General features: G+C 35.7%; 1 protein-coding gene across 3 annotated transcripts in view; it reads left to right on the top strand.

Moving 5' to 3' along the window:
• PCSK5 (proprotein convertase subtilisin/kexin type 5) overlaps positions 1–20,658 on the top strand; it is a 466,860-nt gene that overhangs the window by 163,244 nt on the left and 282,958 nt on the right. For all 3 annotated transcript variants that reach the window (XM_030920278.1, XM_030920277.1, XM_030920279.1), the window contains exons 6-7: positions 12,867–12,955; positions 16,361–16,533. In XM_030920278.1, the coding sequence (XP_030776138.1) occupies positions 12,867–12,955; positions 16,361–16,533 (262 nt within the window). The remainder of the gene's footprint in view (positions 1–12,866; positions 12,956–16,360; positions 16,534–20,658) is intronic.

The following is a 20,658-nucleotide window of genomic DNA, read 5'->3' as shown; positions in this document are numbered from 1 at the left end:
AGTCCTCCAAAGTCTTAACTCATTTCAGCATTAACTCAAAAGTCCACAGTCCAAAGTCTCATCTGACACAAAGCAAGTCCCTTCCACTTATAAGCCTGTAAACTCAAAAGCAAGTTAGTTACTTCCTAGGTAGAATGAGGGTACAGGCATCAGATAAATACAGCCATTTCTTTTTTTTTTTTTTTTTTTCCCCCCCCCGAGACGGAGTCTCGCTCTGTCGCCCGGGCTGGAGTGCAGTGGCCGGGTCTCAGCTCACTGCAAGCTCCGCCTCCCGGGTTCACGCCATTCTCCTGCCTCAGCCTCCCGAGTAGCTGGGACTATAGGCGCCCGCCACCTCGCCCGGCGAGTTTTTTGTATTTTTTAGTAGAGACGGGGTTTCACCGTGTTAGCCAGGATGGTCTCGATCTCCTGACCTCGTGATCCGCCCGTCTCGGCCTCCCAAAGTGCTGGGATTACAGGCTTGAGCCACCGCGCCCGGCCAATACAGCAATTTCAAATGGGATAAATTGGCCAAAATGAAGGGGCTGCGGATCCCATGTAAGTCGCAAATCCAGCAGGGTGGTCAAATCTTAAAGCTCCAAAATGATCTCCTTTGACTCCATGTCTCACATCTAGGTCACACTGATGCAAGAGTTGGGCTCCCATGGCCTTGGACAGTTCCACCCCTGTGGCTTTGCAGGGTACAGCCCCCCTCCTGGAGGCTCTCACAGGCTGGCATTGAGTGTCTGCAGCTTTTCCTGGCAAATGGTGCAAGCTGTCAGTGTATCTACCATTCTGGGGTCTGGAGAACAGTGGCCCTCTTCTTACAGCTCCACTAGGCAGTGCCTCAGTGGGGACATTCTTGTGGGGGGGGGCTCCCACCCCACATTTCCCTTCTGCACTGCCCTAGTAGAGGTTCTCCATGAGGGTTCCTCCCCTGCAGCAAACTTTAGTCTGGACATCCAGGCATTTCCATACATCCTCTGAAATTTAGGTGGAGGTTCCCAAACATCTGGCTTGTTACTTATGCAAATTTCTGCAGTGGGCTTGAATTTCTCCCCAGAAAATGGGTTTTTCTTTTCTATTGCATCATTAGGCTGCAAATTTTCCAAACTTTTATCCTCTGCTTCCTCTTGAATGATTTGTCACTTAGAAATTTCTTCTGCCAGGTACCCTAAATCGTCTCTGTCAACTTCAAAGTCCCATACATCTCTAGGGCAGGATCAAAAAGCCATAGTCTCTTTGTTAAAGCATAACAAGAGTCACGTTTGCTTCAGTTCCCAACAAGTTCCTCATCTTTATCTGAGACCACCTGAGACTGAACTTTATTGTTCATATCACTATAAGCATTTCAGTCAAAGCCATTCAACGTGTCTCTAGGAAGTTCCAAACTTTCCCACATCTTCCTGTCTTCTGAGCCCTCATAGTCTCTAGGAAGTTCCAAACCTCTGCCTGTTATACAGTTCCAAAGTCACTTCCACAGTTTCGGGTATCTTTACAGCAGCACCCCACTACCCAGTACCGATTTACTGTATTAGTCTGTTCTCATGCTGCTAATAAAGACATACTTGAGATTGGGTAACTTATAAAGAAAAAGAGGTTTAATAGACTCACAGTTCCATATGCCTAGGGAGGCCTCACAATCATGGCAGAAGGTGAGGAGGAGCAAAGGCATGTCTTACGTGGCGGCAGGCAGGAGAGCATGTGCAGGGAAACTTCCCTTTATAAAACCATCAGCTCTCATAAGACTTACTATCACAAGAACTGCATGGGAAAAACCCACCCCCATGATTCAAGTACCTCCCAACTGGTCCCTCTGACGATGCGTGGGGATTATGGGAGCTACAATTCAAGATGAGACTTGGGTGGGGACACAGCCAAATCATATCACCCTGCCTTAGGTTTTTACTGTACTTCATCATTCCATGCAACATTGTATTTGAGAAGACAACCAAAGAGAGGTGAAGAACTAGATTTTCTGGTAAACCAAGCTACTTATTCATTCCTTTAAACATGGACCAGCATAATTTTTTGTGTTCTTTTAGTTAACAATGAATAAGCTATTTTCCTACACTGGGGCAGATAAAAGGAGAGAAAAGATATCAAAGATCTAGGCAGGGAAGGATAAGAAAGAGGCAAAATGACAGGTACGAAAACACTTCTAAAGCAGTAGATTGACCACTTAAGTTTTGTTTATTTTGATGTTATTTTATTGTCAATATTATTTGTGGTCTGACCGAAATCTACTTGAATTACAACCAGTCTTATAAATACCTACCGATTCTTCAAACCTACAATTATTTTTTAAAATACCGTTTTTGAAAAAACATTATAAACTTGCAGAAATTTGCAAAAATAGTACAGAGGTCTTTACTTAGTTTCCCATGATGGTAACAGTTTATGTTATTCTAGTATAATATCAAAGTCAGGTAACTAACATTGATACAATTTACAGGCCTTACTCAGATTTCACTGGCTTTGACATGCATGTGTGTGTATGTGTGTGTGTCAGACAATACTTTAACTCACCATAAAAAATATTTTCTTGTTTTTAAAAGCTTGCTAGTTAGTTACATTTGATATATCTAATGATAATTATCAATAGTGATTTATTATTACTCAGTACTATGAAATATACTTTTCATTTTTTTTCTTGCCTACAACATATCTATCAGATGTTGGAGCAGTTGATGAATGCTTTTAATAATTTCTTAAAATATTGTACATTATTCCCAATGGCCAAAATAAGGATTCAGAATCTCTATTGCTAGATATAAAAACCATCATAATTTAAAAGTTCATGCTTAAGATTATTTCAGTATTAGGCTATCAAAGGATCTCTGAACATAATCTTATTTTATGTATCTATTTATTTGTTATTTTGAACCAAGTTTTCCCAACTCTCTTCCCCCATAACAAAAAATTTAATGTTTTTAAGGCCTCATGGACTTCATGTAATTCCAAGTACTTCAGAAGCTATTATCATGATTGAATCACAAAAACGAATCACCACAAATAGACTGTATGATTTCTTTTTACTTCTTACATTTTTAAATTTTTTTTCTCAAATATATTTTGGTAAGCTTTTCATTGACAACAGGGGGATAATACATTTTCAGCTATTTTCCATTCTTAAGTTTCATTTTTAAGATTATTACTATTTCCTTCTTGTAAGTAAGTTGAAAAATACATCATGGAGGTTCAGTGAAACATGGAGGTTCAGTGAAATATACTATCAAATATCCTGTCATCAATACTAATGAAGGAGTATAGTCACTGCTCCTCCACAGAGCATCGATAGTAGGCAAAAATTAGGGTAGCAGAATGAAATCTTGGCAATCATTCAAGGCCTTAAGAATGTAGGCCTTTGTGAGTCTTAGCAGAATGGTAGAAAGTCATTATACAAGGAGCTAGGATACCCTGGTCTAGTTCTCATTTGTAAAATAAGAGAAATAATATCTATTTTGCTTACTTCACAGGGTTGATGTGAGAACCAAATGAGGCAAAAGTACTTTGACATTACAGAGTGTGATATAAGCAGAAGGCAGTAATATAATGACACACAACATGACCAATTAGAAACATCAATTTTGCACAATATGTTGGAGAACATATTCCTATTTTTGGCTCTCCTCTCCCCTTCTAAGAGGACTTTTGAAATAAACCTAAATGATTTTTGCCTAGATTCATACAAAATTAAAAACCTGCAAGAAAGAATAGACACCCTAGGTGTCAGAAGGGAATACCAACGGTGAGAGTAGACAGAATCCATGAACACCTGAAGATGTTTGTTCCAAGAAAGGAATGAAATATAAAGTCACCTTTCTCCCACTTGCCATTGCTTGATAACCTATAAGTATAATTGTGACTGTCAAGCAATGCAATATCAAGGGTAAAGGGTGACCCCCTCTGTGTGACCTGATGTCTCTGATTCATTCTGAGCTCACTCACATCTTGTCTTCTGATCTGGGGTGAAACCTCAAATAAGTTAATGTTTCCATCCACATTAACCAATACAGAAAAAAAAAGTTCTCAAAGCCACGTGATGGGAGGGCAAAAGGAGAAGTGAAGGCAACAGCTCCCTACTTAGCAAGATACAGTGACCCCATGAAGACCCCACGCTCACTTCACCTAATTTGTATGTGTTCATGATATACAGAAATTAACAGGTACTTTCTCATCTGATTTTCCATCTTTTCAATAAGGTATTCCAGGTAAAACTTCAGACCTTTAATTATTGTGGTTTATTGTTAGTAGTAGACAATAAAACTTGGTAAGAAAGGCAGTAGAACAAAGGCAGTCATGATCTTTAAGTCAAGATGCTCTTCAAGAGTTAAAATGGTTTTTTGAGGTAAAAATTATGTAACATATTGTTTCATGCTTACTAGGGCTTTGACAGTAATGACAGCATCCTTAAGAGAATAAGAAGTGATGCAATAAGAGGCATCTTTTTAACTTATTAGTTTGTCTGCAGCCGATTTATTTTAGATGACATCCAATTTCTTTCAAGTCGTTAGTCTATAGATCAATTATGATTTACATAATGGGTTATCTTCTGGAAGTCTAGGAAAATATGTATCTTAGTAATATTGTGGGCATATGCAAGAGAGCTTAACAGATGACTGATTTTCCAATGAGTATTTATTACATAAGAATTTGCTAGTAAAATTCATGTGTAGGTGCATCTGTGTTAGAGTGTAATATAATGAATATATTGGTTTTCTGGGCTAAAATCTACTAAAGTTTTCTCCCTATGCTGAAAGTATTCTAAATGCTCATAGTCTGTGTTTTGGTCTCTGAGCAAAAACACATCTGAAACATAGACTTTTGTTTTTGTGACTTTTATATTTAACTGACATCATAAACATACCTCTTGCTGACCACCCTTATAATTCTGTGGGAATTTAAAAAATGAATCTGGTTCATATACTTGAACTTCAAGCAGGTCATGGTATCTATTGCTCTATAACTTGTTTTAAATCCATGTGAAAACACTGAGTCCAACTAAGATATAAAAATTTAAGATGACTGATACTTTTCTCGGGGTAGTGATCGTCGTCATCTGAAGAGAATGGGCTAGGGTGATTTAAATGTAGTTGAGCTAGCCGTTTGGACCATCAATTACAATATGCTGGAATGTGTTATTTAACTGTTACATAATGCATATGTATCAGCAGTAGAGTGAAGGTTCAGCTCAGTTAATTTCACTCTCTCCCAAAAATGGTTCATATAATATGGTGTAAAGCAACGTACAGAAATCTTTATAAGAAGCCCTTTATAAGGAAATAGTCACTGTATTATTCACTCAGGAACATTCACTATGTATTAATGATGCATGTAATATGTGCAGGGCTTTTTTACATTGTCGGACTGCAGAACCAAGTTAGCTCTTCCATATTTTAATAATATGGTAGAATAAATATTCAATTACATTTTTCCTAGTATACTACATCTAAAACTCAGGGAAGTATTCAGGGATTTTTTTTTTTTTTTTTTTTTTGAGACAGGGTCTCACTGTTGCCCAGGCTGGAGTACAGTAGCATGAACACAGCTCACTGCATCCATGAACTCCTGGGCTCAAGTGATCCTCCAGCCTCAGCCTTCTGAGTATGTGGGACTGCAGGCACTTAACCACTATGCCCAGCTAATTTTCTTTTTTGGTAGAGTCAGGATCTCGGCATGTTGCTTATTCTGGTCTCCAACTCCTGGGCTCAAGTGATCTTCCCAACTTGGCCCCCAAAAACTACAAGGATTACAGATATGAGCAACCTTAAGGGACTTCTTAGTGTATGGTTGAGTTGGTGGGACACCAAGAGAATTTCTCTGAGAAAGTTCAAATCTATAAGACTAGGCAAGTACATGCATTTTCGAGAGCGAGCAACCAACCTCATCTAGCCTGGAGCTATTTTTTAATAAGCTCAGGACCTTGGTTCAGTGGGGTGAGTGAGGATTCTGTGTAAAACAGAACCCCTGAGATACCATCTACGGTACTTTAACTATATGGGAAAAACAAAACCTACACACAGTGAGATAGAGGCCATACTTGACTTTCTCAACTTGGGTAATAGATGAGACAAGAGGAAAAATAAATAACTACACTTGTGTATATGAATTACTGACATCCTCATAGGATTTACACTTGTAATTCATATTACCTGTATGGCACAAATTTTAAATGTGGAAGTGGCAAATTTAAATCTTCTTTGGATCAAGGAGCTTCCTCCTCAAGCCTCAAGGAATTCACAGAGATAAAACCTCAAGCAATGTGGCCTCTAAATGGAAAATTCATAGCTACATGGGGAAAAAAATTGACATGAAAACAGAAGGGCAGCAGACACAACAGTGGAATTAAATTCACAATTTTGGAATTATTAGATACAGGATACTGTGTATGTATAAAGAATATTTTTGGAATGTTTAAATCAAAAGAGACTATCAGAATTAACCAGGCAGATTTGAAAAGGAACTTCACAAAATGAAACTTTTAAGCCAGGCATGGTAGCATACACCTGTCGTCCCAGCTACTTGGGAAGCTGAGGTAGGAGAATCACTTGAGCCCAGGAGTTTGAGACCAGGCTGGGCAACTTGGTGAGACCCACCCCCACCTCCCCACACAGACAAAAAAAGAAAGAAAGAAAGAAAAGAAACGTATAATAATCTAAGTGAATAATGCAGTGAATAGATTAAATAGAAGATTAGTCATGATTTAAGGTAGCATAAGTGAAATATAGAATTGAACAAGTTACACAGAATACAGCCCAGAGAGAGAAGGTTATGGGAGTCTGAAGGAGAGAGTAACCTTTAACCTCACAGATATGTGAGAATATCTGATGGATGCTTCATTAGGACTTCAATTTTTTTCTTGTAAATTTGTTTCTTTGTAGATTATGAATCTTAGCCCTTTGTCAGATGGGTAGATTGCAAAAATTTTCTCCCATTCTGTAGGTTGCCTGTTCACTCTGATGGTAGTTTCTTTTGCTTTAGTTTAATTAGATCCCATTTGTCAATTTGTCTTTTGTTGCCATTGCTTTTGGTGTTTTAGTCATAAAGTCCTTGCCCATGCCTATGTCCTGAATGGTATTGCCTAGGTTTTCTTCTAGGGTTTTTATGGTTTTAGGTCTAACATTTAAGTCTTTAATCCATCTTGAATTAATTTTTGTATAAGGTGTAAGGAAGAGATCCGGTTTCAGCTTTCTGCATATGGCTAGCCAGTTTTCCCAGCACCGTTTATTAAATAGGGAATCCTTTCCCCATTTCTTGTTTTTGTCAGGTTTGTCAAAGGACTTTGCAAAAAGGAACTAGAGAAAGAAAGGCAGTTTTCAGAAAGTATAGCTGAAAATTCTGAGGAATTAGACTTTATAACGACAGGTTTAAGAATTCCTCAAAAGAAATTTTTTAAATTCTAAAAGATTATAAATGTTTTAAATTTTTTTATCCTACAGAATAAAAAAAAAAAAGTCAAACACAGAAGCATCCAAGATAAATAGATTGCCCAAATACCTGGTTTCTTACCAGAAACAATGCAAGCTAGAAGATAGTGGAATGACACTTTTGAAGTGGGCTTACTCTAGAACTCTGTATCCTGTGCAATCATTTTTTAAGAAAAGTAAAAAGTTATTTTCTGAAGACTTTCAAGAGCAAAAAGACTCTCTGAAAGGCCTTTTCACATTTGTAGAATAAATGCCCAGAATATTTATGAAATGTTCTTCAGAAAGAATAAATGATCCAAGAGGGAAGCGTGAGCTACAAAAAGAAGCAGAGCAAAGAATGTACACTTGACCAACTCAGGAAGTAGGCATGTTGACTCCATTCCATGCAGCTGAAAATCTGCATATATCTTTTAACTTCCCCCAGACTTAACTACTAACTCAGGAAGTAGGCATGTTGACTCCATTCCATGCAGCTGAAAATCTGCATATATATTTTAACTTCCCCCAGACTTAACTACTAATAGCTTACTGTTGACTGGAAGCCTTATTGATAAACAACCAATTAACACATATTTTGTATGTCACATGTATCATATACTATATTCTTACAATTAAGCTAGAGAAAAGAAAATGTCATTAAGAGAATCATAAAGGAAAATTATTTTAGTATTCATTAAGTGGAAATGGATCATCATAAAGGTCTGCATCCTCATCGCCTTCATATTGAATAGGCTAAGGAGGAAGAGAAAGGGTTGGTCTTGCAATCTCAGGGATGGCAGGGGTAGAAGAAAATCCATATATAAGTGGACCTAAGAAGTTCTGTGCTGTTCAGGGGTCAACTGTATTTGTAAACCTAGACAAACACTGTTCAAATTAGTAACTACTTAATTTCTAGGGTTAAAAAATCCAGGATATCACTATAATCATAGGAAGCTTGTACATGGGTATAAGAGATGAGTAATCGGAGTTAAATCAGTCTAAAGTCTGTATTGTTTGGAAAAAGAGGATTGATAACTTTAGACTTTGTGTTGTTAGGTATTTGTGGTCCAATACCTAGGATTGCCACTAAATAATAGAATGCATAACAACCAAGCTGGTATAGGGAAAAAGGTTACAGACATGAACATGAATATATTAGTAAACACAATTACTAGAAATGGTCTTACTCTCTAGTTAAAGACTCATTGAACATCTAGTTTCAAAAAAGACCAAGTTATATTCTGTTTATAAGAGATATAACTAATATGAACATAGAGTATTTGAAAGTAAAAAATGTATGTATACAAATTAGTCACTAAATATCTTTTTTTAACTGCAAGAGCCATTCAGTATTACTACATATTTATAAATGGTGTGTTTCATTAGAAAGATTAATAATTCCATTCTAAGTAAAACAAAATTGATAAAATTACAAAGCATATTAACAAACCAACAGTATAATAAATAAGCCTGATATGGTGGACACATAAAGAGTAATTGGAGAATATCCATCATTTCCAAGCACATGGAACATTTATTAACATTGATCACAAACTCAGCCATTGGGTAAATCTCACAAAATCCAAAGTATTGGTTCATATAAATAATATTATTTTATCACAAGTTAATCAGATTGTTATTGATATCAAAAGATAACTAATTACCCACATGTATATTTAAATATCAAAACATTCAAGTAATCCATGGGCCAAAAATAAACCAGAGCTGAATTTCAAAATAGAGGCCCTTGTGGTTCAGTAGCACTGGGCATTAATTAATAATAGATACAATGAACTATAAGAACGGTAGTCTCATTAAAGGAATTACACATTTGAATAAAAATAACTTATGAAGCCTAATGAAGGATTATAGTTAATAATTGCTAGATTTGGGAGAAAATTAATAGTTGAGCTTGGAGTTTCCAAAATAAATAGTTTTTCTTTTAAAAATTGATCACAGTTTACAATTGATTATAGTTTACAATAATCTATTGTGTATCTCAAATTATCTAAAAGAGAATAATTCAAATGTTTCTAACATAAAGAAAAGACAAATATTTAAGATGATAGATATCCCAGTTACATTGAATTGATCTTTACAAATTATGTGACTGTATTAAATTATCACATGTATACTGAAAATACGTACATCTCTTATATATCAATCTTTAAAAATTTTGAAAAATGTTTTAAATTGATCATTTTTTGATAATTAAAATGATGTAACCACATACCGGGATGGGAAGATAATTACTAGTACATCAAAATTAAAGATCGTCTCTAATCCCATTGGTTTGGGAGGCTAAGATGTGAGATTCCCTTGAGGCCAGAAGTTGGAGATTAGCCTGAGTAACATAGCGAGATCCTATCTCTACAAAAAAGTTTAAAAATTAGCCTGCTGTGGTGGTACACACCTGTAGTCCCGGCTACTCAAGGGGCTGAGGTGATACAATTGCTTGAGCCCAGGAGTTTGAGGTTACAGTAAATTATGATCAAGCCACTGTACTCCAGCCTGGGTGGTAGAGTTGGGATTACAGGCATGAGCCACCGCATCTGGCCAGGATTTCTTTCTGTTTTATAGCTAATATTCCATTGTGTACATATACCACATTTTCTTATTCATTCACCTGTTGATGGACACTTATCTTGGCTACTGTGAATAGTGCTGCAGTAAACATAAGTGTGCAGATATCTTTTCAATAGGCTGACTTCCTTTACTTTGGATATATACCCAGCCATGGGATTGCTGGATGATAAGCTAGATCTATGTTTAGGTTTTGCAGGACCCACTGTACTGTTTTCTCTAGTGGCTATACTAATTTACATTCTCACCAGCAGTGTTCTCTTTTCACTGCATTCTCGCCAGCATTTGTTATTTTCTGTCTTTTTGATAATAGTCACGTTAACCAGGGTAAGCTATCTCACTGTGGCTCCAATTTTCATTTCCCAGATGATTAGTGATGTTGAGCATTTTTTTCACATACTCGTAGTCCAATTATATGTCTTCTTTTGTGAAACGTGTATTCAAATCATTTGCCCATTTTAAAATTGGATTACTTGGCTTTTTGCTATTGAGTTACTTATACATTCAGTTTATTAATCCCTGGTCAGAGAGTTTGCCGGTATTTTCTCTCGTTATGTGAGTTGTCTTTTCACTCTGTTAATTGCTTCCTTTGCTTTGTGGAAGGTTTTTAGCTTTATATAATCACATGTGTCTATTTTTGCTTTCGTTGCTTGAGCTTTTGAGGTGTTACTCAAAAAAATCTCAGCCCAGACCAATGTCCCAGAGCATTTCTTCAATATTTTCTTCTAGTAGTTTGATAGTTTCAGGTCTTACATTTTAATTTGATTTCCATATAGGGTGAGAGGTGAGGGGGGGGGATGTAATAGTTTCATTCTTTTATATATGGATATCCAGATTTCTCAGCATTATTCATGGAAGAGCCTCTTCTTTCCCCAGTATATGTTCTTGACACTTTTGTCAGAAATGAGTTGGCTGTATATGCATAGATTTATTTCTGTGTTCTCTATTCTGTTCTGTTGGTTTATGCTAGTACCATGCTGTTTTGGTTTCTACAACTTTTAGTATATTTTAAAGTCGGCAGCTTTGTTATATTGCTTGGGATTGTTTTGGCTATTTGGAATATTTTGTGGTTTCATATGAATTGTAGGATTTTTTTTTTCCACTTCTGTGAAGAATGTCATTGGTATTTTGACAGGGATTGCACTGAATCTGTAGATTGCTTTGCGTAATATGAACATTTTAACAATACTAATTCTTTCAGTCCAGGAGCATGGAACATCTTTTCATTTGTTTGTGTTCTCTTCAATTTCTTGGATCCGTTTTTTATAGTTTTCATTGTGTAGTAATTGTTTCGATCTTGCAACTTTTATGAGTTTTGGTTATATTACTTTTGTGTGCTGTTAACAATTTGACAACATACTCTCTACTCTTTGATCCAGTAATTCTACTTCTAGGAATTCGTCCCAAGGCATAAAATGATATCTGTACTCAAGATTGTTCTTCGTATTGTTGTTAATATTAGTGAATAACTGAGCAAAGTTGCAGGAAAAGAGGACTTGTTAAAAAGCTTATGGTGTGTGTATGTATTGACAGATACACACACACTACACAAACATTTATATATATCATTTAAGGAATTATGCAGTACATTAATAACCATTAAGTTAATATATAGATTAATATTTATTTAGAAAGATATGCAGAATATTACTAAATGAAAAAAGCAGTATATATCTCTTTTCTGTAAACTTGTATGTGTACCTTTCAGTTGTAAGCAGTAACTTGATTATAGTTGCACAGAGAGTAGTGGTCTGAGGCAGCTGTGCTGTGAAATTAAAAGCACTGAAATGGATTTGGGGACTTGAGTTTTAGTCACTGTTTTGCTAACTGTGCTACTCTCAACATACCTTTGGTCCTAGATGCCCTCTTCTCTAAAAATGAGGGAAGGGATGGGCATTTAACGTCATTGGCAATGACAGATAAACCATAATGACGGTTATATCCCCCTTCTGCAGGCATGGCAGACGTTAGAGGTCAGTCTTAGTGTCCTTTCTCTGGGCTCAGTCACACTTTAGAATTCTTCTCAGCACACAGTTTTAGGCCACCGTTTCTAAGCAAATTGTACTTTCTACTGAAAACTTCTTTGCCATCCTTGAAAGAGGATCTTAGAAGTTCTTTCAGCTAAAAGATTTCTCTGATCAAGGCACAAAATTATTGTGACAAGAAATAACAGAGAATGCTTTTTCGGTAAATGTATTTTTTTAATTTTCTAGTATCCACATTTCTTTTAAAAAGTAAAAAGGTAAAAACAAGTAAAATACGTGTGGATAACATATTTTATTAAATAAAATATTTTAACATGTATCTGGTATAAAACAATGATTAATAAGTTATTTTATCTTTTCATTTTTGCGTACAAAATCTTTGAAATCCAGTGTTTATTTAAAGCACATCACATTTCAGCTAATAAATTGTATTGGAAATACTTGATCTGTATTTACATTTACAATTTAAAAAGCAGATTCTCATACCCATCTTAAGTTTTCTAATAATTGATTTGAGTATTAGTTTTTAAGCTTAAATAAAAAATTGAGATGAGGTTGCAGTAGTCACATTTCAAACATCTGGCAGCACATATATCCAGTGACCACTATGTGGATCAGTAGAAGTTTGGGGGATATAGAAACGAAGTTTTTCTGACTTTTATCCTTCAAGGAGATTGTCCGGTTGGGAAAGCAAGATATCCAAAATAAACATGTCAAGAATATAATCCAAAACGGTCTAATTAAGTGCTAGAAGTTTGCCATGGACAGACAAAGTGCTACTTGGGAAGAAAGTTCCAGAAACACCACAGCTGGGTACATTCTTCACCACTCTGAGTGGTGGCAGTGATGCGTTGGCTTTGTGAGAATGGTACTTGTCTTACTTTAGAAAGTGTGTGTGTTCTGCCTGCAGGCACGGAACTCGCTGTGCTGGAGAAGTGGCAGCCGCTGCAAACAATTCGCACTGCACGGTCGGAATTGCTTTCAACGCCAAGATCGGAGGTATGAGCAACCAACTTACGTGGATGTAGAAATGCACCAGTTAGCTCTTTGGCTGACTGGCTTTCAGAATCCTTTTTAAATGGAGGTTAAACGATTGGGCATGTCTTTACGTAATAGTGTTCAACTATTGCTGGCCCCAACATGACCATGTTAGCAGGCGCTGTTAAATGTATTTAGTTAAAGACTTCTGAAGCAGTCACCCTAAACCATTGTAAACACTTTTCTTTTAAACAGACTTGAAAAAATGTTATCTAGTAGTGAAGATGGGGGTCATTGACATTTGTACCAAAATGCTACAATTGGTGCCTGGGTCAGAAAGAACTAATCATAAAAACATTAGGCCATAATACCTCTATGGAAAGAAGCATTTTGTAATTCTCTCAAAGTAAAAAAATCCTGGTTTTGTTTTTGTTTTTTTCCTTTGGCTTAGGCTTTTAAAAAGTTCCTTTTAATTGTAATTAAAATGATACATGGCAAAAATCTCCTTTTGTAATCCCATAACATAGTGATACTATTTCCATGAATGATACAGATTATATCTATATGCAGGCGTGTATATGTACAAACTCAATTATACATATACTTATTATAAGGACCCAGCCAAAGCAGTATAAATTTAAGCATTGATAAAAGCAAACTCTTAACTTTCCCATTTGTAATCATCTTTGTAAGAAACAGCCCGGTGCCACAGCCACACACAAATGGGAAGAAAATACTGTAATACAGTCTGTGTATCCTCATGATTTTATCATTATGCCTGAAAGTATTCCCTAGGGGTCTCCTAAGGGCGTCATAAGATGAAGGAAGCTCCTGGAACCAGGTTGACCTCCTTGTTTCCAATGCACTATTTGTTTTCAAGTGGGAAATAGTGTTGGAACTAAAAAATAAAAATGACAATTCTTTCTAGGATAAGAATATAAATATAGAGTTTCCCTAACATGAAATATTTAAGGTTTACAATAACAGAACTAAGAAAAGGCTTTCTGAAATTACCTTGAATATCAGTCCACAGTGCATTTGACCTCTTTCTTTCCCTTTTCTCCCCCTGAATTCTTATGAGTATGATAGTTTGTTAAGCAGTAATTAATTAGCGGGGAGCATTTGCTATTTATTAAGCACAATGCATATGAAAGAGCTAAAGAAAAGAGGCAAAGAAAAAAATTCTTCATTCCCTGAAGAATGATGAGAGTTCTGGAGGCCCCTCATCATCCCAAGAGAATTAGATCAGAGGCTGCCAGGTCAGCCCTTCTCATGGTCCAGGATATAGTCTCTCGCATACACAGACACACAGCTCCAGGTTCTTATCATTACTCTCCAGCACAAACCCAGAAATCTTAATAATTTTGAAAAAATGAGAGGATGAACTTGTGAACTCACAGATAAACCAATGACCTAGCTTACAGAACCTTATTTAAAAAAAAAAAAAAGGAATGTATGGCAACAAATCAAAAATGTTCTAAAACAAGAACATTCTGAATAAGAAATTGAACCCCCATACCCAAGGCATGAAGGCTTGGAGTTAAATGAGGAAAAAATAGCCTTTTATCTTTAAACTTGACAAAGTAAAAATCTTTTTTGTGAAATTTCTAGTAGAAAATGAACATCACCCTCTAAGTATGATTTACAAGCATTTTTTTGTGCGTGACATAGAAACTGAATTCAAGTGTTATGTCCTATTCTCCTGTTGGCATTTAGAACACTAATGAGCTTATTTGGGGGCAATTACTGTGTTTATTTCAGACCTCATTGTACCAATAAAATAGTTTCACTTTATGCTTTTCAATAGGAAGTAAGAGGATGGAGTCGTTCATCTTTCTTTGCTAAAAAACATGCAGGTGAATTTTGAATATTTAAATTAAATTAAGCCAGTGGTTACTCAGGATGCAGTACATTGAGATCATTATGTAGGGTTTTTTACTCACGCAAAACAAACCATGGAAAAACTTTCCAATTTTCATCCCAAAATTTGTAATGGAACTTGTTCATAGCTTTCATTCTCCGCCTCTCCTGTTAACAACATCTCCATTAAAAATTCAAAAGTCTCGAGGAAAGACAGTCAAGAGACATTAACAACCAAATGTCTTTAGAGATACATGGAGGGGAATGGCATGTTGGCTAGATGTTAGATGACAATGGGAACTTACTTCCCTATTTTTTTGTAAAAAATTTTAAAGGATGAAGGATCCTATCTGTCATGGAATTTAAAATAGTTCAACCTAATATCTATATTTTTGGATTAAGAAAATGAGACAAAATGTTAACAGTTATTGAGTAGTGGCTATGTGTATATATATGTTCATTCTTCATTCTTTCTGTTTTTCCTTGTTTGCAAGTTTTATAGTTAAAAGTTAAACATTTTTTTAATGCACAAGGAAGATATAGTTACTTCAAGAATATTTTTATTTCTACCAGTATTCCCACCTCAACTCACGTAACTCTACCTAAAGCTATTTGGTTTGGGTTTTATTATTTAATTCCCGTTTGTTGATAACCAATAAAAACTTAAAATCCTACTGATGACAAGGTTTTCCTAAGGATTAAATTTGGCCTGTAAAAATATAATTTTTAAATGATACAGTGTTTCAGTGATGGCATTTAATTTAAACTGAAGGAGAGATATGTTTACTTAACAATTAGATGCTTGGTTGTGGTTGTTTTTATGAGCCTCCAAAATAAAAGGAAAAAGGAAAGCCTGACATTTGGCATAGAATTTATTTCTGAGTATCTTAGTGTCTCTTTTTGCAAAGTAGGGTTAATAATAAATTCCTATCTGTTTGATAGAAATATACTTAAATGAAGATTAATAACTGAACATGGCTAAAACCCTTTGAGAATTATTTGAATTATTACATCCACAGAAATCATTCTCATTTATTATTTGACATAAATAACTTAGCAAAAAAAGAAACATTAAGTTCACATCAATCTTATGATTAGAGGCTAATATTGAATATGGAAGACATAAGACCATCCTACCTTGGCAGCTTTCCAAATAGTATATGACTGCTAAGGTGAGAGAATTTTTTATATCAATTATGAACACAAGTTATTCAATAAAGAGTTTAAGGAAGATGGATTGCTTGAAGATCTCTTTGTCAAGTACTCATTCAAGAGAGGGATGGAAAGTGAGAGACTATGGCAGCTGTTACAAGGAATGGAACCTTAGGAGAAGAAAATGATGGATTAAAAAAATTTTTAAGTTTTGCTCTTTTATATACAATGTGACATCCTTTCTGCCCAAGATACTGCCTGCAAAGTACACATTATCCTTTTGCTAGGGGAAGATATGCTCACTTAAGTGTTGATTAAAAATGTATTCTTCCCCCCGAGAATCCTGCAACTATGTTTTTGGAGTGTTGTGTAGTGAAGCCCTGTAATGAACTAGTTCTCCTTTCTGTGTTGAAGGAGTGCGAATGCTGGACGGAGATGTCACCGACATGGTTGAAGCAAAATCAGTTAGCTTCAACCCCCAGCACGTGCACATTTACAGCGCCAGCTGGGGCCCGGATGATGATGGCAAGACTGTGGACGGACCAGCCCCCCTCACCCGGCAAGCCTTTGAAAACGGCGTTAGAATGGTAGGTTTTAAAAGCATGGAGGCTTATACTGTGTGGATGGGTGGTGATTCTCATATGAAGAATCTATGGGTTTCTGGCTGCAGTCTAGAGAACTGGATGGAGCTCTTAGGCTGAGCCAGCAGGTAGGCTAATGGAAAGAGGTGGTGAACATTTGGGATTGTGAGTTATTTCTGTTCTGCCAGTGAACTAAGAGCTAGAGAGTTTCTTCTGAAGAGAACAGAGGTACATTACAGTGCTTAAATTCTTTCAAAGAAAATATATTAATACATTAATCTTGCATTCGGAGAAATACATTCTTAGGACTGTGAAATTGAGTGAAGACAATTTAACACTCTCCAGGTAGCGTGAATAGATTGCATAGTGATGCCCCTTGAGGCATCTCCGTTTTTTTAGTACTTTCCTAGTTTCTCCCACCTCTGTCCCAGGACAATATTATTTGTGTTCCAGCTCCTGATCTCTACAACCAAGTAGCTTAATGCATCGTTCTTTTCCTTAATTACACCAAAAAATTGATTGACCACTCTCCCCCAAAAAACTAACCATATAATCTAATTTAATAAAATGTCTATTTCAAATTACAGATCTTAAGAAATCCTGTCTTATTTAAATTAAATTTTAAAAATAAGGATACTAATCTTTGTAATCATGAAAGGAGGAGAGCTCCACCGGAAGTAATGTCTTTTTCTTATTCATGAATGGACCTTTGGGTGATTTAAAGCATACCGTTAGTCTTGTTCATTTAAGGCCATTATTGATCTGGCCCTAACCTCCCTTTTCTTCCTCCTCTGTTTTACTCCTTATAATGTAGACGTGCTCCACTCCTATCCAACAGCACAGAATGTTTTCCTTGTTCTTCCTACGTAGTTCCTGTGCCCCATTCCCAAGTCCTCCCACTGTAAGCCAAATCCTGTTTGACCATCAAGCCCCAGCTAAAAGAAGTTTACCTCTTCCCAGAAGCCTTCTCACTGCCCAAACTAGAATTAACTATAAACAGACCCTATCTGTGCTTTATATTCTTACTACTGTTACATAGAGTTCTTCTCATATTGTGCTTTATATCAGAGTTAGTTCTGGGTATATCTTCCATACTAAATTGCGAGTTCCTGGAGAGCAGCACTTATGCTCTCTACATCTTCATGGGCTTTGTAAAACCTAGACAGTGCATTGAATTCTAGTGAGTATTCAATAAAGTTGTTGAATCAAATTTAATTAACTACAAATGATGCTAACCACAGGGTTGTTAAATATCCAGCTCGGATATTTACAGTGGAATGCATTGTTGATTAATGTAATGTTGGAGCTGGAGTAAAAATAATGATTTGCCCACATCTCTGTGGGATTTTTGTTAGAGTTTTAATAGAAGACTGAGTGAAGCTGTCTTCTAATTATTCTGAAATAGACTAGAGGAGAAAATTATATACTTATTTTGTAGGTACTTCCTAGCTGAAAGATAGTTCACGTTTGGTTAAAACATTCACTTTTTAAGCTCTTTGTCAATTTTCAGCTCTCTATATTGGAGTCTTTTAAATCATAGGATAATGTTTTAACTCATTGTCCAGAAGTTTTCTTTCAAGGTGCCTTAACAGCAAATGAATATATTCTGTATAATCTGGTGATTTCATTGCTGAAGCCACAGACGACAAATTGCTATGATCTCTATGTTTTCATTAGAATGATCATTCAAATTAAGTAAACCAAGCACTGTTCATATTTAATCATAAAACTGTATGTATATGGCTCTTATAATAAAGAGCAATCTGGACTTATTAATCTGAAAATACTTAAATTAGTAATACACATAACCTCATGAATGTGCATGTATATATAAAGAATGCCCCATATTCAATAGCTGGTTTTACTGACAGACTAGTAGGCATCTCATTGAAGCAGAACACATAAACCAACAATTTTCAAATTTATTTTTGCTGGGGAGTCTTTCATTCGATGGAAATCTTAACTGGAAGCTTAGTGTGTAAAAAATTAAAAATGTGGTGCTTTGTTAAAAGAAGAGTAAAAAGAGGTTAAGATTAGAAACAAAATCATCTGAGAAAATTATTCAAACACAGGAAGATTATATTTAGAAATAATTTGGAGGAAATTTACTTTATATTCAATATTAATTATGAAAGTAACCTATGCTTATTGTAACAGATGATACAAAAATGAGTGTAAAGATGAACTTAATAATAGATTTCCCCACCCAACTGGGTAACCACTGTTAAAAGTAAAGGCTACATGTTTCCATACTCTTGTGCATATTAACATGCAAACAGGGATTATATACCTCTGCACATTACTACTTGCACCTAATGGTCTATCCTACGCATCTTTCTGGGGCAACCCTTAAGAATAGAACTCATTTATTTTATTTGTTTCAAAATTTTTAGAATATAGAGATATCATAATTAATTCAATATTCCATTGAAGATCTTCCAAGGTTTTACTTAGGGAAAAAGAGGAATTCAGTTTTAAATGAAACCACTCGCTTTTAGAATTGAGGTAGTAACAAAAGAAGTAACTGTCAATAAGAACAAATTGTTTTTTGGCTCATAGCATTGCACATCTAAATATGGAAAAACCGTGGTGATGCATTTAAATGTGATGAGGTCAACAAGATAGTGTTTTCATGTATTTAATACAAATAGGCTTTCGGACTAGGCTAGGATTCAGTCCAATATTTGCCATTTACTTCTCTCTAAGCTTATATAGATCAAATTACCTCTCTGCTTCCATTTTCTTATCTAAGGTAGGGCACTAATAGTGATGTTATACTAACTAACAGAGATGTTATACTAACTAACAGAGATGTTATAAGTGCAAAATGAGATGATAATGCATGTAAAGCAACTAGTATAATACCTGAAATATAATAAATGCATTTTTTTTCAAAGAAAAGATCATGTCCTCCTACAAAACTATTTAAATTTGTCCTCAGTCCATCATCCTTCTCTCCTATACCATTTCCACACTGCCTAGTTCCTGATAATTCCATTAAGTTACCTGTTGGGTTAACTTAATGATTAAAAGATTAAAAGATTAAAAAAATATGATACAGGCCGGGTGTGGTGGCTCATGCCTGTAATCCCAACACTTTGGGAGGCTAAGGAGGGCGGATCACCTGAGTTCAGGAGTTCGAGACCAGCCTGGCCACCATGGCAAAATCCCGTATCTACTAAAAATACAAAAATTAGCCAGGTGTGGCGGCGGGTGCCTGTAATCGCAGCTACTTAAGAGGCTGAGGCAGGAGAATCGCTTGAACCCAGGGAGTGGAGGTTGCAGTGAGCCAGGATCGTGCCACTGCACTCTAGCCTGGGCAACAGAGTAAGACTCTGTCTCAATAAAATAATTAATAATAATAATAATAATAATAATAATAATAATATGGTGCAAGTCAACATAGCCTTCCTGAGCTCTGTAGTGTCATTGATTTTGTTCTTCCTATGTCTGTACAAAGCTTCAATTTCACTTGCCTGTAAAGGCATATCTTCAATTTCGGTGAGATAGCCTCTGGATATACAAATTCAGTCTAGTTATTCGTGTTTGTAGTCCTGAATTTTGTTTATATTTTCCCAAAGGATGTTCCTCTAAATATCTATTGATATATAATTTAATATTTTAAGCAGTGTATTTCTCTTTTCCAGGTTAAATAAATCTTTTTTATGAGGCATCAAGTGAGACAGGAAATTTTATATTCTTTTATAGTGTTATCATTTGTATTTTTGTATCACATACATTGTCAGAGATAAAGAAAATAATTGAATAAAAACAATACAATATTAGACTATAGGCTACAACAAAGAAATAAAAAAGTGATTTATTGGCTTAATTACTTAAGGAATGAAGAAATAAATGACTAATAAAATAATTCCTTCGGTTAGCTAGCTGAAGACCTACGCAGCAGCCTAAAGTCATTCTGGCCTATTGGGGTTTATCATCTACAGAAACGTAGGGATTGGAATTTATTTATTCATGATATTAAGCTTAGCCAACTCCCACTTTCTATATACTGTAGATAAAGGGGTGAAAAAGACATCTGCATCTTATATGTGATACATAAAAGTTCCTACATTCTAGCAACAAAACAGGAAACAAGGTAGAAACAATCAAGACTATTTCAGCTGAGGG

The sequence above is a fragment of the Rhinopithecus roxellana genome, chromosome 16, assembly GCF_007565055.1.
Source record: "Rhinopithecus roxellana isolate Shanxi Qingling chromosome 16, ASM756505v1, whole genome shotgun sequence".
NCBI lineage: Eukaryota > Metazoa > Chordata > Mammalia > Primates > Cercopithecidae > Rhinopithecus > Rhinopithecus roxellana.
The sequence above is the reverse complement of the archived record's forward strand: the minus strand, read 5'-3'. Positions and strand labels throughout refer to the sequence as shown.